Below are 21,207 nucleotides of genomic sequence, written 5' to 3'. Positions count from 1 at the left end.
TTTGAGAGAGAGCAGGAGGTGGAGTCCCCTTTCTGAGATGGTGCCTGTCACCTACAGTTTTTGGAAACACTTGCATTTATACCACTTTCCATTTTAAAAATCTGCTTCCTGCTTTAATGATGGGCGCATTTTTAGCCACTCAAATGGTAATTAGGTATATTCACTGATTAAGTATTACAGCCCTTCTTACAGTTTAGCTTGCTTCAGTCACACCATAGTATTCTCAAGCTCTAAATGTCTTGTTGTAAACAAGTTTTGCACTCCAGGGATTCATACAGGCTATTTGACTAAGTTAGGCCCACTAATTTCAGTGGTTTACCCTGAGTGAAACTGAGCTAAATACCACCCATAATAAAGTGTGTGGCATGTTATCTGCAATGTGTGCTGCCAGAATGATTTCCTATGAGGTTTTGAAGAAAGAGATCATGTGGATGAAATTGGGGGGGGGGGTTCCCTGCCACAGTCCACAAGACCATAATGCGATGTAACTCAATGGAAGGGGTAGTCATTGTGGTACCCTCCAGAACTCTGTCTCCTATTATCCTCAGTCAGCATAGCTAATGGGAGTTGTAGTCTAGCAACACCTGGAGACATAGTCCCAGGCCCTTCAGTAAACCCAACATGCAATACTTTTCCTAGAAAATCTGCCTTTGCTCTCCATCTACTACCAAACTAGGTTCTAGATCCTTGCATTACTTAACAGAGCCCTGAAAAACCTGGGTCCTGGATTGCCTAAACCCTTATAACCTAACTCAGCCATTGAGATCATCTGTAGAAGCATCATTGGTCGTTCTCCAAGTGCTCATCTGACAACAAGAAAGCGAGCCTTTAGTATTGTTGGTCCAGTCCTGTGAAATGCTCTGCTAATAGAGCATTAGCAGGTGCCTTCTGTTTCAACCTTTAAATACCTGCTGAGAACTTCTCTGTGCTACCCTATTTCCATAGTGGTCAGTTGATGGTCTTTGATTTTAAAATTTTACATGTTTTTATTAGAGGTAGTTGCTGTTACAAACTGCTTTGATTTTTTAAATGATCCAGCAGAGTGTGTGTGTGTGTGTGTGTGTGTGTGTGTGTAAATTTTGGGCTGGGAAACAGCATACTCGTTTGCCATTCAACAATTTGAGATGCTGCGCAACTGCCTGGCATTTTCATAAAATGCTTGGTGGACAACTATGGATATGGCAACTTAATTTCTTGGTTGGGATTTGTTGCAACTGCTCTAAATAGTCACAGCAATCCCAGCAGCTCTTGAATGGCAGCTGGCGGCGATGGTAAGTCGCTGTTACATCTGATGTTTGCCAGGGCTTGGCTGCTTGCTCTGGTATGGGAGAGGAAGAAATGCATAAATGCCGTGGGAAGCTTTTTGCTGTGGGGAATTCTTTGGGTCTTGCTGTGAACAGTGGTTATGGTTACTTTTTATATTAATGTACAATATTATTTTGACCAAACTGCTGGAGGCAGTGGAAGACAGAAGTGCCTGGCGTGCTCTGGTCCATGGGGTCACGAAGAGTCGGACATGACTAAACGACTAAACAACAACAACACAATATTATTATAAGCATCAATTAGGTTTTTTGAACTATAAAAAATTAAAGAAGATAGCAGCTTTATATATTTTGCATTATGACATTTCTGTACTTAATCTCAATTGTGTTACCCATTTAAATAGTTGTTGTTGTTGTTTTAAAAAATAAATCTGTGTATTTTGCTTACAGTAGACATGCTACTTTTTAATAAAAAGCCAAATGGCTTCTGTGTTTAATAGAAATGCCACTTAAAGCTCGCAGTAAAAGTTGAAAACAAGGTTCATATTTATACATTTGTGTATGAATCTTTCTCCTAGCATTTGAAAAGCACCTGTCAACGGCTAGCTGGGTTGTGCCATCCAAGAGCTTCTGTTTTAAGCACAGCCTTTTTGCTCTCTTTAAGTCTTTATACAGCTGAACCACTTGGTGGTGGTGATAGGCAGCAAACTAGAAGCTGCCTTCTTTATTCTGTCCAGCTTCCTAAAGGAATGCTTAAGACATTGCGGTATGGCCAGTATTAATTAAGAAAGCTATATCAGATAGTTAAAATTGTGGGGTAGGGTATTCAAATGATGTAAAATACATTAGTAAATACTGCATAGTGGTTTTGCATCCCAAATACACAGAAGTTTCTGTTGCTTTTTTTTATTTGCTGGTTGGCATTCTTTTCAGAATTGTCACTGAGGAATGGCCATGTCTTCACTGCCATTTTTATATAGGTTGCGTTATTTACATCATACAGTCACTCTCTAAAATATAAATGGAAGTAAATTGCAAAGCCTATAGCATTACACGGGGTTGAGTAACTGAGCATTCCGTCAGTTTCACTCCCATCATTAAAAATAAAAAAATTCCTTCCAGTAGCACCTTAAAGACCAACTAAGTTAGTTCTTGGTATGAGCTTTCGTGTGCATGCACACGAAAGCTCATACCAAGAACTAACTTAGTTGGTCTTTAAGGTGCTACTGGAAGGAATTTTTTTATTTTGACTATGGCAGACCAACACGGCTACCTATCTGTAACTCCCATCATTGTGAAATCGTGGCTGCTGAGTGAGTTTCCATGCCGGCATGTAAATGCTGAAGGCAGAACACTAGGGATTCTGCTGTGCTGGAAAGTGGTCTATGGAACTCACTCCCCCAGAAGGCCATGATGCTCACCGGCTTGGAGACTCAGACAAATCCATGGAGGAGAGGGATATTGATGGCTATGGAGCCAATATGGCTACTCCAACTGTTGCAGTTGGAGGCAGCAATGCATCTGAATACCTGTTGCTGGAAATCACAGGAGGAGAGAGGGCTCTTGTGCGCGGGTCCTGCTGGCTGGTTTCCCATAGGCATCTGTGGGAAATAAATTATTACTATTTAGGGAAGTTTTTAATGTGTGACATTTTAATGTATTTTTAAATCTTTGTTGGAAGCCGCACAGAGTGGTTGGGGAAACCCAGCCAGATGGGTGGGGTACAAATAATAATAAATTGTTGTTGTTGTTGTTGTTGTTGTTGTCTGGTTGGCCACTGTGGGTACCGGATGCAGGACCACAGGCGACATTGACCTGATCAAGCAGGCTATTCTAATGTTGGAGAACCCCCTGTTCTTGTAGAAAAGTAGTGGAGCTGTGGGAATAAACTCTTAACCTACACAGAACCCCAAAGCGCACTCAATGCAGGTTGCACACGTACCATTTCCTCAAGGCACCAGTGCACATCCACAAGGCGGGAAGATTCAGGGGAGGCAATACTCATATCCCAAGGCACTGGGATCGGTAACCCTTGCATCCTTTATTTTTCCACTTCCCTGAAGTTGCCATGCAACAAGACTCTTTTTGGTGATGGATGGGAAGTGCTCCACCACCACCACTGAAATATCCCGGGGGGAGCTGATTTGGGTTCTGACGACATTTGCCCAATTCCTTTCTGTCGGATCATTTTGGTGGTTCAGGAGCGCTGAGACCCGTTCAGTGCATACAGAGTTGTTGGGGAATGTAGGAGCTGGCAATACATTTCTTTCACTCAGTGTTATTTGCAGGGCTCTCTGATAGATGTTAAAAGGGACGCGGGTGGCACTGTGGTCTAAACCACCGAGCCTAGGGCTTGCCGATCGGAAGGTCGGCGGTTTGAATCCCCGCGATGGGATGAGCTCCCATTGCATGGTCCCTGCTCCTGCCAACCTAGCAGTTCAAAAGCACGTCAAAGTGCAAGTAGATAAGCAGGTACCGCTCTGGCGGGAAGGTAAAGGGCGTTTCCGTGCGCTGCTCTGGTTTGCCAGAAGCGGTTTAGTCATACTAGCCCCATGACCCGGAAGCTGTACGTCAACTCCTTCGGCCAGTAAAGCGAGATGAGCACCGCAACCCCAGAGTCGTCCACAACTGGACCTAATGGTCAGGGGTCCCTTTACTAATAGATGTTGCACCTGATAAAGTACAGCTTGGTGGAAATCCCTAGCAATAAGGCTGAGGCAAATCACAGGCTGCAGTAACAGCAAAGGTGCAAATTGGTGGTGGTGGTGTTGTAGTCTCAGCCTGTATGATCGGCAACACAATGCTAGCTTGGTGTGGAATGGCTCTTTAATTTATTTCTTTCAAAAGCTTTTGTGGACACCTGAAATAAATGTCATCAGTAGCTAATATTCTGGACAGTTGCTATAGTAATTGAGAGCTTCTTTACATACTGAAACAGCCTCTGAGTGTGTGGCTTGTAATGTGAGCAGAAAAGGCAGTGCATGGAAGACTGTTAGCAAACCTATAACGCACTCCATAAAATTTAATTACAGGCCATACCTATACCTTTAAAAAACGATCTTTGTGCTCTTTGGGGCAAGACATGAATGTTGATATAAATTAAACAACTTCTCCGAAATGAACCATATGCTCGGTTCTGAACTGGGTAGTGTTGCAGTTGCTGCTTTGCTTATAGCGATGAGATTGAATGATTAAAATCTTTACTGCTCATGCATACATACTTGGCAGGCTAAGGTTCTTGGCTGCGCATGCATCCCACTTGTTTCCACTTTGCTCCTTCCCAGTGAGAGCAGGTAAACAAACCAGGAAAGGAATTCCTGAATGTTATGTCCAAATGCAGGATCATAATTTGTTTCATCCTAACAGATTATGATTTGTAGCCATTCTGAAACCATGACCAGTTGTTGGCTTTCCAATACAGTGGTACCTCGAGTTACATACACTTCAAGTTACATATGCTTCAGGTTACAGACTCCGCTAACCCAGAAATAGTACCTCGGGTTAAGAACTTTGCTTCAGGATGAGAACAGAAATCGGGCTCTGGCGGCGCGGCGGCAGCAGGAGGCCCCACTAGCTAAAGTGGTGCTTCAGGTTAAGAACAGTTTCAGGTTAAGAATGGACCTCCGGACCGAATTAAGTACTTAACCCGAGGTACCACTGTATGCTTGAAGTTCTCCTGATGTCTGCCTGTAACTGCCTGGGAAGGCCTGCATTCTTCCTTTTGAGTAGTTGTCTCAGATTCTTCAGACAAAGAAGTCTTGCTCAAAATATACATCCTTGCAGGTAGTTTGCTTGCATGTTGCTTGCACAGCAGGAAATACTTTCTGAGGGAGAAGGCAGCTCACATATCAGGAAGGGTAAAGAGACCTTGAGCATGCAAATAATAGACTTCTTGGAAAATCTATAATTCTTAACTAAACAGTGCTAGTTCAACCCTTGTTAGAGGCTTTTAAAATAGCTGGTCTAGCCATCATTCCAAATGTCTAGAGCTGTTTGGCTGTGAAAGTTGGCCCGTAACAACTGGCAAAACTTGAGTTAAGGTATATCTGGCACTCTAAATGCTAACCACGTGTGTTAAAATCACGACATTATACATACCAAACTTTAAAATAATAATGATAATACACTTGTGGGGCTCAAGCTGCCCTTCACTGGTTCAAAGTCACATTGTTTAACATTCAAATTTTTATTTTTTCATCCCAGCCTGAGTGTTGCAGAAAATCCTCCAAATCAAAGAGAGAAAGGGAGAAGCAAGCTTGCAAAAGCTGCGGTGAAAGCTTCAACTCCATTACAAAAAGACGTCACCATTGCAAGCAATGTGGGGCAGTGAGTATTGGAGTGAAAATTACTATTTATATGTATGTGCATTGTTACTCATGTGGAACAAGCTTGTTTTTCCTTATAAAATTCTGCAAAAAATGGGAAAAAATAATATCATCTTCTCAAGTATTATACTGTCCTTCAGTTCCCAAGACTGTCTGCATTCCGCAGGGCGCCACTACCGAGAAGGCCCTCTGCCTGGTTCCCTGTAACCTCACTTCTCACAGTGAGGAAACCTCCAGAACCTCCAGAAGGCCATTGGAGCTAGATCTCAGTGTTCGGGTTAAACAATGGGGATGGAGGCACTCCTTCAGGTATACAGGGCTAAGGCCGTTTATGGCTTTAAAGGTCAGCACCAACACTTATTCTGGTAATTGTGCAAAGAAGGACGATTGAATTTTCTGAGCTCAATAGAGTAATATAAAGCAAGCTAATGAGGCTAGACACTCTTGTTAAATTACATTAGTGTTTACTAGGCTGTGTTTGGTTTCCTTCAAATTATCTCAGTAAACCTGAACCTATCAAGACCTATCATTATCAATTCACCATTCTCCTGATGAGCATTTCATTTTCTTACATGCTATTTGTCCTCAGGAGAACCTGCAATTACAAAGCAAACGTTATGTCACTCTTCCTTGATGACTAGATTAATTGAATTGAATATAGGAGCAAGCCATTTGCTCAACTGCTGAGCTATCCCTCTTCAGTATGAATTACCAATAGTGGTGCAGAATTGAAGCAAATACGCTTGAGGTGCTGGCAGTGCCCAAGAGAAAAAGAGACCGATTCAGGGGCAATGGTGATGGAAGGGAAGGAGTCAGAGAGTCCGTGGATCTCATGAGACTTATAGGCCGTCCCTTTAGGAAGAGTACTCTAGAGAATATTGCTAGGAAACTGATCTTACTAAATGGGAACCCCCCAACATGTTGAGTTAACTAGTAGCCAAAATTTTGGAAACCCTTTGGGAAAAGTGCATTTTCGAGGTTTGATGGCTCATAACACCTGATTGGCTCTCTAAACATTATGCTCATTAAAGGTAAAGGTAAAGGTACCCCTGCCCGAACGGGCCAGTCTTGACAGACTCTGGGGTTGTGCGCCCATCTCACATCTATAGGCCGGGGGCCAGCGCTGTCCGGAGACACTTCCGGGTCACGTGGCCAGCGTGACAAAGCTGCATCTGGCGAGCCAGCGCAGCACACGGAACGCCGTTTACCTTCCCGCTGGTAAGCGGTACCTATTTATCTACTTGCACCCGGAGGTGCTTTCGAACTGCTAGGTTGGCAGGCGCTGGGACCGAGCAGCGGGAGCGCACCCCGCCGCGGGGATTCGAACCGCCGACCTTACGATCGGCAAGCCCTAGGCGCTGAGGCTTTAACCCACAGCGCCACCCGCGTCCCTATTATGCTCATTGGCTACGTTCAAATAAAGGAAAACTACTACATGTCAACCTAAGCCAGTTGTGCTTCCTTTTTCTGGTTATTTGGCTATAGCTTTTGATAGAATACAGATAATTGAACAAACTTTGTTGCATTACATTCTTCATTAAATTATCTTTCCATTGATGCATAATTTTATGGTATTGCTCCCCAAAAAAGTGGTGTTATGAGCCATCAAACCTCAGAAATACACTTTTTCCAAAAGACCATGCCACTAGTGTACATTGCATGGTCTTGCTCCCAGATATAAGCCAGCTAAATGCGTCCCTAATTGCCAACTACTGCAACTAAAAGATGGTAGATTTGCCTTTCTCTTTTGTTAATCAAAACTCACTGAGCCAATTTGTTAGCCTATACCAAGGGTGAGGAGCCTAATCTGTTTTTGGGCCTTGGGACTCTCCTATGGTCATTCCTCCTCCACAGGCCACACCCCTCATTGCTTACCCTGCACACTTGGCCCCCTTGGATGCTTTTCCCTGGCTGGATTGGGTCCCTAGACTGCAATGGTGCCTCTTGCTTGTCTGGATGGAGAGCAGAGATATATGTGTGTAGATAGAAACATCTGATGTCTGCAGGTAGCCAGCTGTACAAAGGCAGGAGTCACACACAGTGCTCTACCTTTTCCCTCTCTGGCCCTGCCCATCACTGACATGACTCCCAGAATATTGTCCACCCCTGGCATATAGCTATCCAATTCCCATCTAATGAATGGCATCCTGCATTTCTCCCAGAAGATTCTCCAGAAAATTCACAAGGTCTGATGAGGTTTGATTTTCAAGCACATATGTAGGCTGAATATACAGAGACTTTTATGACCTGGAGAAGAAAGCCCCTTATTGCCAGTATCCATATATATATATTTTTACAAGGTAAAGTGTTATTCAGCTGATATGCCAGATTCCTATCCAAAATCATATTTAGACTTGATTTCAGCCTTTCACCTTCACTCATTTTAAAATACTGTACTAACTTTTTAGTCGTTCTAATTGATAGGATTAGATATACAGGATGGGCGCATAGACACCACCTTATACCGTAAACCAACTGACCGACAAACATATCTACATGCCTCTAGCTACCATCCCAAACATACCAAACAGTCCATTGTATATAGCCAGGCACTACGTTACAGCCGCATCTGTTCCAATTCTACAGACAGAGACTCTCACCTAAGAGATCTACAGCAAACCTTTTTAGAACTAAAATACCCAGCAGATGAAGTTAGACAACAGATCAACAGAGCCAGACTGATACCCAGAGAGAACTTGCTGCAAGACAGACCCAAAAAAGAAAATAACAGAACACCTCTAGTCATCACATACAGCTCCCAAGTTAAAACAGTACAACGCATCATCAGAGATCTACAACCTCTCCTGGACAATGACAGTTCTCTTTCTCAAGCTCTGGGAGGAAGACCTTTCATTGCCTACAGACAGCCACCCAATCTTAAACAACTCCTAACCCACAATAATACTACAACCAGACTTAACACGGACACTGGCACCAGAGCCTGCAATAAACCCAGATGCCAACTTTGCTGCCACATACACCCGGACAACACCATTACTGGCCCCAACAACATCACACATACCATCTCGGGACTATTTAATTGCTCATCGTCTAACATTATGTATGCCATCAAATGCCAACAGTGTCCTTCAGCTCTCTATATTGGACAAACAGGCCAAACCTTACGCCAAAGAATAAACGGACATAAATCTGACATCAAGAATCACAAAACAGAGAAACCAGTAGGAGAACACTTCAATCTCCCAGGACATTCTATACAAGATCTCAAAGTAGCTGTTTTACTACAAAGGAATTTCAGAAATAGACTGGAAAGAGAAGCTGCTGAATTGCAACTCATTACCAAACTTAAAACCATGGAGAGACCTGGTCTGAACAAAGACATTGGATTCTTATCTCATTATACATGACTAAGCCATTTTTCACCTTCTCACCCCTTGCCTTTTCCTGTAAGACCTATTGCAGTCGTTACAATCTCCCATTCCCACCACCCTTCTGAGTAATACCCCTCCCCACCTTCTCACTATATAAAAGGATCTGGCAACTTCTGTTTCAGTGTATCTGAAGAAGTGTGCATGCACACGAAAGCTCATACCAAGAACTAACTTAGTTGGTCTTTAAGGTGCTACTGGAAGGATTTTTTTTAATTGATAGGAGAACATGCTTTGGGAAAATTTAGCTCCACCCTTGTTATAGGAGTCAAATAGAGTATGATGAACTTTCACAAATAATATACGTATCACATTTTTCATGCATTCTATGCTTTAAAATTACTGAGGTATAATCTTCCCCTGCATCCTGCAGCCATATGCTAGGTCAGTGCATTAATTGTAATCTTCTGTTTTATCAAGCATTATGTTTTGGATCTAGCTGCAAGTCTGCGTTCTAGACATGAAAGGCCATTACCTAAAAAGATGCTTTCAGTTAATGCCTTACCAATATGAGAGTCAGTTAAGTGTGTCAAGATATACTGTCTTGTGGATTATCAATGCTCCAGTCACTCACGGTCCTGTACAAAATAGACTGCTGTTACTGCACCCAAAATAGCAGTATCAGAATGGTTGGTACAACTGTCATCATGTCTCTACAGCAATAATAGTTCTAAAAAACCCACAACAGAAATATCTCTCTGGGGTGCTTCCTGTTCCTTGCTGCTGTTCCTGTTTCAAGTAATGTTCGGAAGAATCCTGTGAAAAAGCAGCTCATTATTCATCCATCAATTTGCAGACGTAAATTCTTATGTCGAAGTACTTTCTCTCTCACGGTTTCCTGCATTGTTGGATTTTTGTTGCTTTGAAAAGAATGATTTGTTAATTGTTGCTCTGCTGTTTGGAAAAATTTCCAACAAATAAATATTGATGCCCTTACTTGTTCAAGTTCAACGTGGCCAAAATGATTGAAGTGCTGAATTTCTACCTCTCCCTTGCAGAACTTTAGCTGGTGTAAACAAGATGTCATGTTTATGAAGCACCAATTGGCATCCTTTCATTAATGGGGTTCTAATAAAATTATATTTAGATGGGCTTCTAGGAAACCGGATAAAATTTTAATCCAGTGTAACTGAAAATGCTTTTTATAACACTGAACAGGAAGGCAAACCCATATAGGGTGGCCTTGTTACCCACCCCCCATTGTAGGCAGAGTTTTAACAAATAGCATGGAGTAGCAAAATCATTCTCTAGTGCCAAGCAGGTGGGAAATAATCATAACTTGGACATAATACCTGAAATTCTTGTGTTATTATCATTCAAGATCATTGCTTTTGGGAACAGGAACCAAAGTGCTTCTAATTATAAAGGAGTTTTGTTTGTTTGTTTGTTTGTTTGTTTCCAATAATGACTTAAGAATAAAGTCCTGTGCTTTTTCATCCAGGTTATCTGTGCAAAATGCTCTGAATTTAAAACACTTGCTGATAACAGCCGCCACAACCGAGTGTGTAAAGAATGTTTTCAACTGCCGTCAGTAACCCCGTGTGTCTTGGGCAATGAAGGTGCAGGAGAACAAAAGAAAAAAATGGCAATGGAGGTATATTTTGTCATATTAACACCTAAAACGACTAGTTACTCAGCAGAAGCATACTTTTCATTGTTAAAATCATTTCATGGCCTTGCCTCACAATACTTAAACATTCAGAAATCCATCATTTATTACATAGACTTACCAGAGGGCCAGTTTCATGGTTGCTGCTGCATTATGTCTTTTCAGTCCTTTCAATTTTATTTTATATGCACCTTTTTTCTCCCTACACAGAAGCCACCCCCATGCACATAATTTTCATCCATTGTTGCTTTCAGCATGAACAGGGGGAGTTGCACATTATGGAATGAAGCCCAATTCTCAGGAGCAGAGCTGTAGATGTATAAAGAAATTGTTTTATGTTAGAGCAATTATGTACTGACACTTGCACATTAGAGAATTCTTCCTTCTGAAATCTTCATTTCCTTTAAAAATGTGGATTGTGTGGATATCTGAGAGTAACAAACAAAAACACAAGAAAGGCAATAGCAGCTGCTATATTGAGAATTGGTTTGGCGCAGCAGACAAAGTGTTGTGTTAGGATGTGGAACATGAAGATTTAGATCCAAGCTAAGCAGTTAAACCTGTGCCAAGGCTTGTTCCGTGTGTAGCAGTTGCCCTTTCACTTTTAGCTATAGGGCTATACACAGGGAGGGATGTGTGTCAGCATGCATCAAGGATAAGGACTGTAAACACTAAGCATGCAAGTCATTGGTAATATAAAGTTGTGATGCAAAAGTTTAGAATAAATTCTCAGTGCAAGGAGGTACACAAGGTTTTAATAGATGCAAGGAACATAAACCTGATGAGTGTACCAGCTACAATGATTATATAATTTGTAGTGCTTCCTCTTCTTCTCCCTCCAGAGTTAAAACTGTGGCTGTATATTAGGTTTTTTCTGCCCAAATTGTTCTGTTCTATTGTAGTTCTTTTATATACTGTGGAGTCCCTCAGACGGTTGGATGGCATCCTGTATGCCTCCTTCCAGCGACTCCTGCAGCTAAGCTGGTGCCAAAAATATTTCTCTGTTTTACTTTGGACCACATCAGCAAGTCTGAGAGAGGGGGCTTGTCGTCTGGGCAGTTCAGGACTTCCATACACACTGCCCAGGCTTGCACCCAGTGGGGGGGGGGTCACTTCAGTGCTGCTAACACAGGTGCTTGACTTCACCCCCAGATGTGCCTTCTGGCTCTTCTGTTCTCTAACCTTTATTTATTTATTTATTTATTTATTTATTTATTTATACATACCCCGCCATCTGGCTGGGTTTCCCCAGCCACTCTGGGCGGCTTCCAACAAAATATTAAAATACAGTAGTCCATCAAACATTAAAAGCTTCCCTAAACAGGGCTGCCTTCAGATGTCTTCTAAAAGTCTGGTAGTTGTCATTCTCTTTGACATCTGGTGGGAGGGCATTCCAAACGGCGGACGCCACTACTGAGAAGGCCCTCTGTCTGGTTCCCTGTAACTTGGCTTCTCGCAAGTGAGGAAACCGCCAGAAGGCCCTCGGTGCTGGACCTCAGTGTCCGGGTAGAACGATGGGGGTGGAGACGCTCCTTCAGGTATACTGGATCGAGGCCGTTTAGGGCTAGGGCTTGCCGATCAGAAGGTCGGCAGTTCGAATCCCTGCAGCAGGGTGAGCTGTTGCTGAGTCCCTGCTCCTGCCAACCTAGCAGTTCGAAAGCACGTCAAAGTCAAATAGATAAATAGGTACTGCTCCGGCAAGAAGGTAAATGGCATTTCTGTGTGCTGCTCTGGTTTGCCAGAAGCGGCTTAGTCATGCTGGCCACATGACCCGGAAGCTGTATGCTGGCTCCCTCAGCCAGTAAATGTGGTCTTGGCGGCCACTCCCAGTCACCAGTCTAGCTGCCACATTCTGAATTAGTTGTAGTTTCTGGGTCACCTTCAAAGATAGCCCCACATAGAGCTCATTGCAGTAGTCCAAGTGAGAGATAACCTTATACAGTGGTACCCTGCAAGATGAACGCCTCGTAAGACGAAAAAATCGCTAGACGAAGGAGTTTTTCGTTTTCTTAGCTGCTTCGCAAGACGCATTTCCCTATGGGCTTGCTTCGCAAAACGAAGCTTGCCCCGCAAACTCCGGGGATAGCGGGGAAGCGCAGCGCGTCTTCCCCGCTGTCCCCGGACCCCTTTTGAACCAAGAGGCGGCAACGGGGAGAAGCGATCTTCTCCCCTCCGCAGTCGAAGGCTTTCCCCTGTGCAGTCGAAAGCTGTTGCAGAGGAACTGTAATGGGGGAATCGTTGCCCCAAATCCAAGTTTTTGGATAATCCTAAAAGCCATGCAAATGCTTAAAGTACAGTACAGTGAAATATGACCTGCTCTCTCAAGTAGGACCCCTTTTGAACCAAGAGGCGGTGAACCAAGAGTACAGTGAAATATGACCTGCTCTCTCAAGTAGGACCTCTTTTGAACCAAGAGGCGGCAACAGGGAGAAGCGATCTTCTCCCCTCCGCCCCTTGCTTCAAAAGAGGGGACAGAGGGGAAGGCGCGCGCGCCTTCCCCTCTGTCCCCGGAGATTGCGGGGCAGGCAATGGGGAGAAGCAATCTTCTCCCCGCCACCCCTTGCTTTAAACAGGTCCGGGGACAGAGGGGAAGGCGCGTGGCGCTTCCCCTCTGTCCCCGGACGGTCTCCATAGGAATGCATTGATTGATTTTCAATGCATTCCTATGGGAAACCGTGCTTCGCAAGACAAAAAACTCGCAAGAAGAAAAAACTTGCGGAACGAATTAATTTTGTCTTGCGAGGCACCACTGTATTGACTACTACTACTACTACTGACTTATATTTGCCTCTCTCCAAACTCTGCTGTTAGGAATCCCCATCCATAGCTTTCAGTGCAGATCAGACCTCCCTTTGCTTCTATCAAATGACTTAACCTGCCATGGAGAAAGAATAAAAGTCTTGGCAATCCACCAGCCAGAAGCAACTTGGCATGGAGGGAAGCCCCACTGCCCCACCCTCCCAGCAGCAGCAGCATCACTTCTCCTTACTGGAATTGTCTGGGGGTTGGGGCAGGCCAGGGACGAGGTTGAGGCTGAGGGGCACCCCAGTGGAGCCAGTCTAGTCTTCCTATTGTTGAACCTATGCAGCTCTGACCTCTCTGTTCCATCCCTGCACCATCTCAGAAGCAGCATCAGCACCATGGTTGGGAGGGCAGCAACACCCCACTATATGTTCTTGCTGGTAACTTAAAAGTTTGGCTCCTGATAGTAACTTGAAGTTTGGTGGTTTCAGCAACAAGAGGCAAAGAGAATATATGGACCCACCGAATGGCTTTAATAACCTTTCTTGCTCCTCGTAACGCTACAAGCAGTTCCTTGTACTGCAGTCGAAAGCTGTTGCAGAGGAACTGTAATGGGGGAATCGCTGCCCCAAATCCAAGTTTTTGGGTAATCCTAAAAGCCATGCAAATGCTTAAAATACAGTACAGTGAAATATGACCTGCTCTCTCAAGTAGGGCAGCATACTGTTCACATTCAGGAGAAAGGAAGCTCATCTCCTTAACAGGGTTAGGCATTTAGCTCTGTGCTAAGTCTTAGAGATTCAGGTAAAACACACAAGGGAATAGCACAGAATGTAGCCTAATCTGGGCTGCTGCCTTGTACTATGAAGGAACGGATGGACGTCTTTGGGTTACATCCAAGGAAATGCTCCTAGGATTAGGGGTTCAAGTGTTTTCCCCGAATTAATATTTCATGAACTCAGTGGCTCTTCAAGGATTTGCCTTATATCCTGATCTATTAGCAGATGTGTAGTTTCTCTGGAGATTTGTTATACAAAACATAATAGGTACAGTGTTTCCATTCCTAGAGGCTCTTCTGCTTTTTTGATATGTGGTTCTGGGCAAATTATTGATTTAATTCACCACCACCACACCATTTGCATATCACAGAATAGGATTTTCTTTTTTTCTAAAGACTCCAGTGAAGTCAGTGGCAGGACACCAAACCCTCTTGCCATTCGCAGTTTGCAGAACATAGCGCCGCTATTAATTCTAATGGTTTTTCTTCAGAGGTATTTTTCTATCTCAAGTGTGCTCATTTAGCCCACCTTTGTCTCGTGCCTGTTCACATAGCCAATGCAAGGATTTGTAGACTGTAAATTTCACACAGAAGATGCCACAGTTTAAGCTTAAAAAAAAATAAATCGAAAGTACATCTTACTAAGGGGAACAGAGCATATCCAACTCCTCACAGTTCTGTTTGTATGTTAAGGTGCAAATTGAGAGTTGTCAGCACCTGGCACTCAGGCAAATGCTGCTATTAGATGATGTAGTCTCACAAAAACCATCCCTGTGCAAGACCTATTGAAACAAATAGAAGTTGTGTCCTTGCATTTTGTTATGATGGTCACACACACACACACACTAATTAATTAATTAAATTTTCTGTTTTACAATTTAGAATGTTCATTTAAACAACCTTAAAATAACAAAACTTCCCTCCATGGTTCATTTTGCATAACATAAATCCCTGCATATTAACTAAACCATTCAGTATTCCATTATTAAAGGTAAAGGACCCCTGACAGTTAAGTCCCGTCGCGAACAACTCTAGAGTTGCGTCGCTCATCTCGCTTTACTGACCGAGGGAGCCGACGTTTGTCCACAGACTGTTTATCCAGGTCATGTGGTCAGCATGACTCAGCCGCTTCTGGCGAACCAGAGAAGCGCACAGAAACACCATTTACCTTCCCGCCGGAGCGGTACCTATTCATCTACTTGAACTTTGACATGCTTTCGAACTGCTAGGTTGGCAGGAGGAGGGACCAAGCTCACCCTATTGCGGGGATTCGAACTGCCGACCTTCTGATCAGCAAGCCCTAGGCTCAGTGGTTTAGACCACAGTGCTACCCGCATCCTGATTCCATTATTGCATCCATCAAAACTTATTTACACTGCTGAATTTATCTTAATGCTGCCAGTGTTTTCAAGTGTACACAATTTTCCCCAATATATTCAATAAACATTTTCCAATCTTCATTAAACGTATTTTATTCTGGTTTTCTTATTCTGTATGTTAGATCCGCAAGCTGCGCATGTTCCATGAGTTTAAGTTCCCATTCGCTCATTTGCCATTTTTGGGCTAACGAAACACGGGCCGCATAAATAACCTTTTTTTGATACATGGGAATTTCAGTCTGAATTATCCCCAATAGAAAGGACTCTGGGTTTTTTTTAGAAAATGTTTTTAAACATTTTTTTCTCGATTCATTATAAATTATTTCCCAATACTATTTTACCCTTTTACAGGCCCATGGTCTTAACAATACTTAACAATACTAGGTACAGACTTCAAAGATGTCTGGCATCTCTGAAGCAGCAGGCTTATGCTCTGCCTCGCAGCAATCCTATGAATACTTGCCTGGAAGGAAGTCCCACTGAACACTATGAGTCTTACTTCTTAATAAATATACATTGGATTTGGCTGTTCTCACCGATTTGGAGTGGAATTAAAAAAAAAAAATCCCCTCCCTAAATAATAATTTTTAAACCCTGGAGATTTTATTTATCCTTGCAGCAGCACTGCGCTGTGACTCTATTCACTTGTGCTGAAGCAGCTTCCTAATTAATTTTCATTCTCCTTCCAACCTACTTTACGTATGAAAGTAGCTGTATCATCTTAATTGCTGTTCTCAACTTTGACTGTGGAGGTGGGGTTTTCAGCTTAACGTTCTCTAAAAACAGTTCAGCACCTACGTGCGAGTCTTTTAATCCTGATTATATGTAATGATGATTAAACCTCTGTATGCTTAAGGATTAATACCTTGGTAATCACACTTCTGCTCCCATGGACCATTCATGAACAAATATTTGAACATAAACCAATAAACCATTAAGGTGCATAATAAATTGTAAATGCCTTCAGCACAAGCGCATGAATAAACACTGCTTGGTTTATTTGTTATATATAGAAGCAAAGCGTTTTGGGAGCAGAAAGCAGCCTTTTCAGCAGCCACCTCCTGTTCCAAGAAAAAGGAAAGACTTGGTGTAAAGTTTGGGTCACCATCCCTAAGGCTGAACCTCTCGTCTTATATCTACAAGGAGGCAGTCAGGTAAAAAGCAGAGCATCTTACATAGCTGTTAAAAATATGTATTAAACAAGTCATACTGAGAAATGGTCTGGAACAGTTATTCCTAAGCTATGTGCCAGGGCTTGTGAGCATGCTGCGTGAGAACCGTACAGGTTCAGGAAACTAATGGATTAATTTGTAGGTTTTTGTGCATCCACTGTACATCCCATTGAGGCTGCCTGCCACGGCTGATCCAGTACTCTGCCCTTTTCCTTTCTTCAGTCAGCTTCCTCTGGGGAGAATTAGCTGCCCTCTAGGGAGGCAGCCCTTGCACCTTTTACTGTAAGCGCAGATAACTCTCACACTTCTTCAGCAGAGCAAGTACCCCCAATTTTAATTTGCAGGGGAAAGTGTGCTCTGATATCAGATGATTTGGCTAGAAGGATTTGGCTTCCTTTCAACAACCGAATGTCTTGCAGGCATTCAGGGAAAGCATTCTCGTCTTTTGAAAATGATAAATGAACTTCTTGCTTTCATCAAAAAGGTGTACAACTATGATAATTATTTATCCTACCCCCGTTTTTAAGAGATGCATTTCCCCCCACCAAAAAATGAAGATCTCAAAGGGTTTATTGAGCTTTGAAAAGCATTCATCCTCCCCAAAGATAAAAATCACAAGGCAGAGGAAGTAAGACTGCATGCCTTTAAATCTTCATTTGATTTATGAAGCTCGGCGTTCTGACAGTATTAGATCTGTGCACTTGCAGAAGTGCTGAGAATGTGTTTTGATAATGCATGAAACAAGTAGATTTCCTCAGCTCGGGCATACTTACAACTAAATCAAATTCACCAGATACATACAGGATTAATACAGTAATAGAAGCAATCTTCAGATCTCTCTCTGGCATTTATACTGAGATGATAAAGAGGAGCAATATGTTGACTGACAGAATATGTAGAAAAATTGCTTTCCTATCCCAGTTGGGTTGAAAATCACTATGTGTGCAGTGTCAACATACGCGCATCAACAGTAGCCCCAGGAGCCAGTGAGAGCGAATAGTAGTAATTTGCGAATATTGTTATGAAAAAAAGAATCAGAGTGAATGCCTTAAAAAGCCCAGCAGCTTGGTGCATCTCTGTGCACGAATGCTCCCTGGTGCAAAGTGGTGGTGGTTCTTCTCCAGTTATCATTCCTGCATTCCCACATGGATTTGTGAGGGAACTGCAGGGCACGTCAGCTAATGCAGCCTTAACAGTAGCTGCTCTTGTAATAAAGTGAAGAGAATGTTGCTTTCTTTGAAATATGCCTCTTTGCAGAATGCTGGTGGAATGTGCGCGTAGAATCACTAGAGAGGTTGTTATTGAGAGAAGGCAATCTGGGCCTCATAACTCTTGAATCCAAACTTTGTAACATTTGTTGTGGTTTTCTTTGAAAACCCCTCAAGGCAAAACAAATACACGAGTCAACCATTTTTGTGTTTGTTTAGTTCTGTTAAAAAACAAAATGAAAACCATGAACTAGATTCTAGATTCTCCCCCCCCTCCTTTTCTAAAAACCCAAGGCAGTTTACAAGTTCATACTGTTCAAGACCAAGGAGTGCAAAGAGGCCACTGCATAGCGAAGTCTATAGAGACCACTTGCCACCCCAACTGTAGCTGGTTCAGTGATTAGGGGCAGGCAAGGCATCTTTCTGAATGCAGACTGCTATGATCTGTGGAATTTCACAGGGAAAAATCACTGATGTCTGAGAACATGGGCAGGGAGGCATCCCCTCAGCTCTTCATCATCCCAAGAAGTTTCTTCAAAGAGGAAGATTCCTCACAGCTAGTTCTTGATACAGTTTGGGGAGAGTCTCTTCCTTGACCTCTGTGTCATTAGCATTCCAGGGCTTCTTGGTTTCAGAACCATCCCAGCCCTGGTCCACAACACAATAATTCAGTCGTCATGATAAGATGACCTCTCACTAATAATTTCTTTAAAATACATGCTGATAAATGCATGTGTTTTATACAGTGTTTTATCTTCAAGTGCTACTCATTCCTAGAAAACTCTTAAAATCGGGAAATAATGGCTATCCTCTTGAATTTTTTTCACCATTTTACGTGTCACCTGCTTTCTTTTTATTTTTGGTTTTGACTCCTTTTCTTTCGTGTGTGTTTAGGATGGACGGATTCCACGAAGCATACCCCTACCAGGATATGAAGTTGAATTTCCGCATTCTGGTGAGAAGTTTGACTCAAAACATGTTTTCAAACTCTGCCAGTCCCAACAGACTATGTATTTCAGTGCAGACGATGAAGAGTTGCAAATAAAATGGATGGATATTCTCACCAAAGCAGCTAAAGGGGAGATTTATGATCCAAGTGAAGGAGCCAGTGAGCCCTAAAGTCTTTTTCTGGGGTCCAAGATATATTTTGGGAGCAGGGGACTGAACTCGATAATCATGGCACTTTCAAAATATGTATGGTTTTCTCTCCATCCTCTTATTATTGTACATTCATCACATACAGTACTGATTGTCTGGCATATATGTTAGATGGAAAAAGTAAGTGTAGTAATTAATGGTGTTCTTGTTGACATTGATGGAAAAGAAAAGAAGGAGCAAGCATTAATTTTATTGAAAGTAACTGCGGGGAAAAAAATCATAATTCAAGTTAGCCATCTTCAAACACCTAAAGGGCTGTCACATGGAAGATGGAGCAAGCTTGTTTTCTCCTGCTCCGGAAGGTAGGACCCGAACCAATGGCTTCAAGTTACAAGAAAGGAGATTCCGTCTAAACATCAGGAAGAGCCTTCTGACAGCAAGAGCTGTTTGACAGTGGAGCAGACTCCCATGAGACGTGGTGGACTCTCCTTCCTTGGAGGTTTTTAAGCAGAGGTTGATGTACGATCTAGTTGTGATTCCTGCATTCCAGGGGGTTGGACTAGATGACGCTTGGGATCCCTTCCAACTCTACAGTTCTTTGATTCTCTTACTCCACTCCCTCACCCTGTATTTTTGTTCCTTTCAATTGCTGTTTGAGTGAAGGATATGTATAGTCCGTGCGTTACAAAAGTGCTTTAAGTTAAATGTTGTACAAGGCTTGTGGCTGGCCACTGACATGCTGTTTTCTGTCTTCTGTTTTGGGATTTTTTTAAAAAAATAATGGTCTCCTCTGTGCTGTAAGAACAACGTGATGGATCTGTTTCTTTTGGTAACTCTGTCCTTTCTTACAATGACTTTTTTCACTTGACAGATACTGTAGAATACGTTTGTAGAGTTTTCTGAAAGGCATTGTGGAAGACACCTTGAAATCTCAGATATCAAGTATTCCTATATATATAAATATAAATATTTTTGTTTTTTACTTTTACCCACACTTTTCTTATTTCTTTATACAACCTCCTTTTTAATGTATGCAATCAAATGTTTTACACTGCAAACTGGGATGTTCCCAATAAATGGACAGTTTTAGTACACCCAGTAAAGGTGACCTTTTTTAGGACGATTAACTTTTTTGAGTAATCAAGGATTTATTTATATAATTTGTAAATACCACATGTTAAGCTTCTTCTTCTTTTTTTTACGAAAGTGATCTAACTGAAACTTAGTCTGTCAGTTAAGACACTTGTATAAATTGAATTTGTAATTTGTTTCCTGTGTACTTTTGTTTGCAAAAATATTTATGTATGCAAATAAAAACCCATGCCATTGATTCCTGAGCCAGGTAGAAATTTTAGGTGGGTATTACCTAAGAGGTAAAACCAGCGTTCTTGGATTCAGTCACTTGCATCATGTGGCTCTTCTTGTCCGTGAATCCTCTTGTTTTCCCCTCATCATGGCTTCCATGGCCATGTCCTATGCAGCTTGCCACACCTCTCCATTCCAATGTTCTCAGTATGCAGGCCAGGACTTCATCGTGCAGCCCGTGGACTCCTTTTGCAACACGATACCATAAGAGAATGAGACCACCCGCCCTTTCTACCAACCAGTCAGAAGAAAAAGAAAGGAAGCAGCATGTTGAGACACTACAGAAAAAGTGGAGCTGGGGCACTTGTCTGAGTAGGTGAGGAATTGCTGCAGGAGGCGATGTGTTGATCAGCATTTGATTCTTATCTGCCCTCATTCCTCCTCAGTAGCTACTACAAACCTGGTCGCAAGCCAGACCCGTCCCATCAGTCACCTGGGTTAAATGAACGGGGCATGACAGGGAGGGAGGTGGCAGGTGTGGGACTCCCATCAATCCTAGTCAACTGATGAACATAAGTAGTGCACATAGCCATGGCTGTATGAAAAAGCAAAGCAGCTTGCACAGATACGATTTAAATTTATTTTTTAAAGGGGGAATCCTTGTGCAAGGGATTGCTTTGGCCAAATGGATTAAAAGCGCTCTTCCTTCCTGCAGTGCCCAAGACCAGGAAGTGGACCATGGCAGAAGTGGTGGGAAGGAGCGGGTTCCTTTCTCAGTTGCTGAGGAGTGTTGGGCTGGCTGTTGGTGGAGTCAGCTTTTTGTCACTGTAAATAACATCTCAAATGAGCTAGACCAAAGCATTGTTTAACCGCGTGCACTCTTGTTCCTATGTGGGATCTTTTAAATGTTTTGTTCCCTTCATAAGGCCATTTGGGC

General features: G+C 42.7%; 1 protein-coding gene across 2 annotated transcripts in view; it reads left to right on the top strand.

Annotated features, from left to right (window-relative positions):
- FGD3 (FYVE, RhoGEF and PH domain containing 3) overlaps nt 1-20,295 on the top strand; it is a 102,550-nt gene extending 82,255 nt beyond the window's left edge. For both annotated transcript variants that reach the window (XM_082209422.1, XM_082209423.1), the window contains 4 exons: nt 5,469-5,591; nt 10,421-10,573; nt 16,501-16,641; nt 18,762-20,295. In XM_082209422.1, the coding sequence (XP_082065548.1) occupies nt 5,469-5,591; nt 10,421-10,573; nt 16,501-16,641; nt 18,762-18,986 (642 nt within the window). In that variant the 3' untranslated portion in view covers nt 18,987-20,295. The remainder of the gene's footprint in view (nt 1-5,468; nt 5,592-10,420; nt 10,574-16,500; nt 16,642-18,761) is intronic.
- Nucleotides 20,296-21,207: the final 912 nt, after the last annotated feature.

The sequence above is a fragment of the Podarcis vaucheri genome, assembly GCF_965113315.1.
Source record: "Podarcis vaucheri genome assembly, chromosome: 2".
NCBI lineage: Eukaryota > Metazoa > Chordata > Lepidosauria > Squamata > Lacertidae > Podarcis > Podarcis vaucheri.
Note: the sequence above shows the minus strand (reverse complement) of the source record. Positions and strands in the feature narration are given on the sequence as shown.